The sequence below is a fragment of the Propithecus coquereli genome, unplaced genomic scaffold, assembly GCF_000956105.1.
Source record: "Propithecus coquereli isolate 6110/MARCELLA unplaced genomic scaffold, Pcoq_1.0 Scaffold50, whole genome shotgun sequence".
In the NCBI taxonomy this organism is placed as follows: domain Eukaryota; kingdom Metazoa; phylum Chordata; class Mammalia; order Primates; family Indriidae; genus Propithecus; species Propithecus coquereli.
The window spans coordinates 1,535,629-1,537,505 of NW_012150841.1; the positions used below are offsets into that span (position 1 = coordinate 1,535,629).

The 1,877-nt window shown below is 38.9% G+C and overlaps 1 protein-coding gene across 3 annotated transcripts in view; it reads right to left on the reverse strand.

Moving 5' to 3' along the window:
* SYT1 (synaptotagmin I) overlaps positions 1-1,877 on the reverse strand; it is a 212,492-nt gene that overhangs the window by 156,007 nt on the left and 54,608 nt on the right. For 2 of the 3 annotated variants that reach the window (XM_012656340.1, XM_012656341.1), the window contains exon 2: positions 702-886. In XM_012656340.1, coding sequence (XP_012511794.1) covers positions 702-886 — 185 coding nt within the window. The remainder of the gene's footprint in view (positions 1-701; positions 887-1,877) is intronic. The other variant, XM_012656342.1, reaches the window with a different exon arrangement.

Genomic DNA, 1,877 nt, shown 5'->3' on the forward strand with positions numbered 1-1,877 from the left:
ATTAATACTAAATTTTATCTTGAAATAAATTTTCTAATTAATTTAGCCAAAATTAGCTATATAAAGGACATCCAAATATTTTCCTTGGGCTTGGGAAGATAACCCAGCCAGATGGATTCTATAACCAGCATTATCGTTTTAATTGTCCTTAAGTGAGGAAGTAAGAATTTTGCCTTCAAATTCTGTCCTGTTCTTTAGGATTAGCTCATATTTCTCTCCATTCCCCCACATAACTCATATTCTGGAGAACTAATTGTTCAGCGGGGTGGGTATGCAGGAATGGTAGCTTTCATCAAGTTTCATGAACAGCTATAAAGCTGTTATTTAATAGTGACTATGAACATTGAAAATTAGACCCTTGCCCAAGAAGGAAAACACTCAGGTACTCTTTATTCAGTTTCTCTGACTCTACATCTGTTCAGCCAGTCTTAACTGTGTTTAATCAAAATGTTGAGGCATCTTCTCATATGTTGGACCTGTCAGGGGGGCCTTTTCTGGTCTGTATGCACTGGAGACTGGAAAACCCTGCCAAATGTCTCCATTACACTTTGGGTCTTAAGTAATGACTGAGAGGATTACAAAGCATGTTAAAACTGATAGGTATCCAGAAGTTGTTTATTTCTATAATAACCTGGCATAAAATAATACACCACTTATTTATTTTTAACAGTCTAAGAAGACATATGGAATCAGTACATTACCTGATCTTTCATGGTCTTCCCTAAGTCTTTCACATCTTTCATGTTAATGGCATTCTTCCCTCCCTTTTCCTTTCCCTTCTTCTTGTTCTTCTTCTTGAACAAACATTTCTTACAAATACAAAAGCAGCAGGTCAGGACTAAAAGGACCGCGACTATGGCTATGGCAATTAAGGCCCATGGTGGCACTGAAAGAAAAAAACACACAGAAAACATTAGTCATAAAAGGTTTTGCACATCTAAGTATCTTAAGTCATGGGCTACAAAGGTATTCATTTCTTCATTTGCGTTTATTGAGCACCCATTACGTTGCAGGTACACTGTTCTGCGGTACTTTATTCACATTATTGTCTCTGCTTAGCATGTTGTTTCTTTCTTTTCCATGTCTCCCTCCCAGAGATGTCAAATGTCATCTCCTCCCTAGTGCTTTTCCTGACTCTCCAAGCCAGATTTCCATTCATCCGTCCTTTCTTATTCAGAGCCAAGCTCTGGAGTTTGATCTTTGAGTTTAAATCCATTTACTTTCTGTGTGATCTTGGGCAAATCTTCTAACCTTTCTCTGCTAGTTTCCTCATCCCTAAAGTGGAAATAAATTGGTAAGTACCTCATAGAATCTTTATGAGGGTTAAATAATAAGATGTACTACTAGGCACCTGGCAAAAGCTTCATAAATGTTAGCTGCTATTACTCATTTATGAAATATCAGTGTTGTATTAACATGTTCTGGCATGGTAGGAAGGACAGGTATTAATCACATAAACAGAAAAGCAAATGTAAAATCATAACGGTAGTGAAGGTTAGGAAGAAGTACTTCGCATTCTGAAGGTCAATCATGGAGACAGATACCCACTCAGGGTCTCCAAGGCAGGCTGGTGGTTATGTGTTCAGTGGCTCTTAAACCAGGCTTGGATTCAGGTTTGGTCACTTGAGGGCTCTGTGACTTTGGTCAGACTTCTTAACAGTTCTGAGTTTCTGTTTTCTTCTCTATAAAGTAATGCTTATAATGGTACCCATTTCATCTGGTTTTAAGATTAAAGGAGTTGGCCGGGCGCGGTGGCTCATGCCTGTAATCCTAGCTCTCTGGGAGGCTGAGGTGGGCGGATTGTTTGAGCTCAGGAGTTCAAGACCAGCCTGAGCAAGAGCGAGACCCCGTCTCTACTAAAAATAGAAAGAAATTAA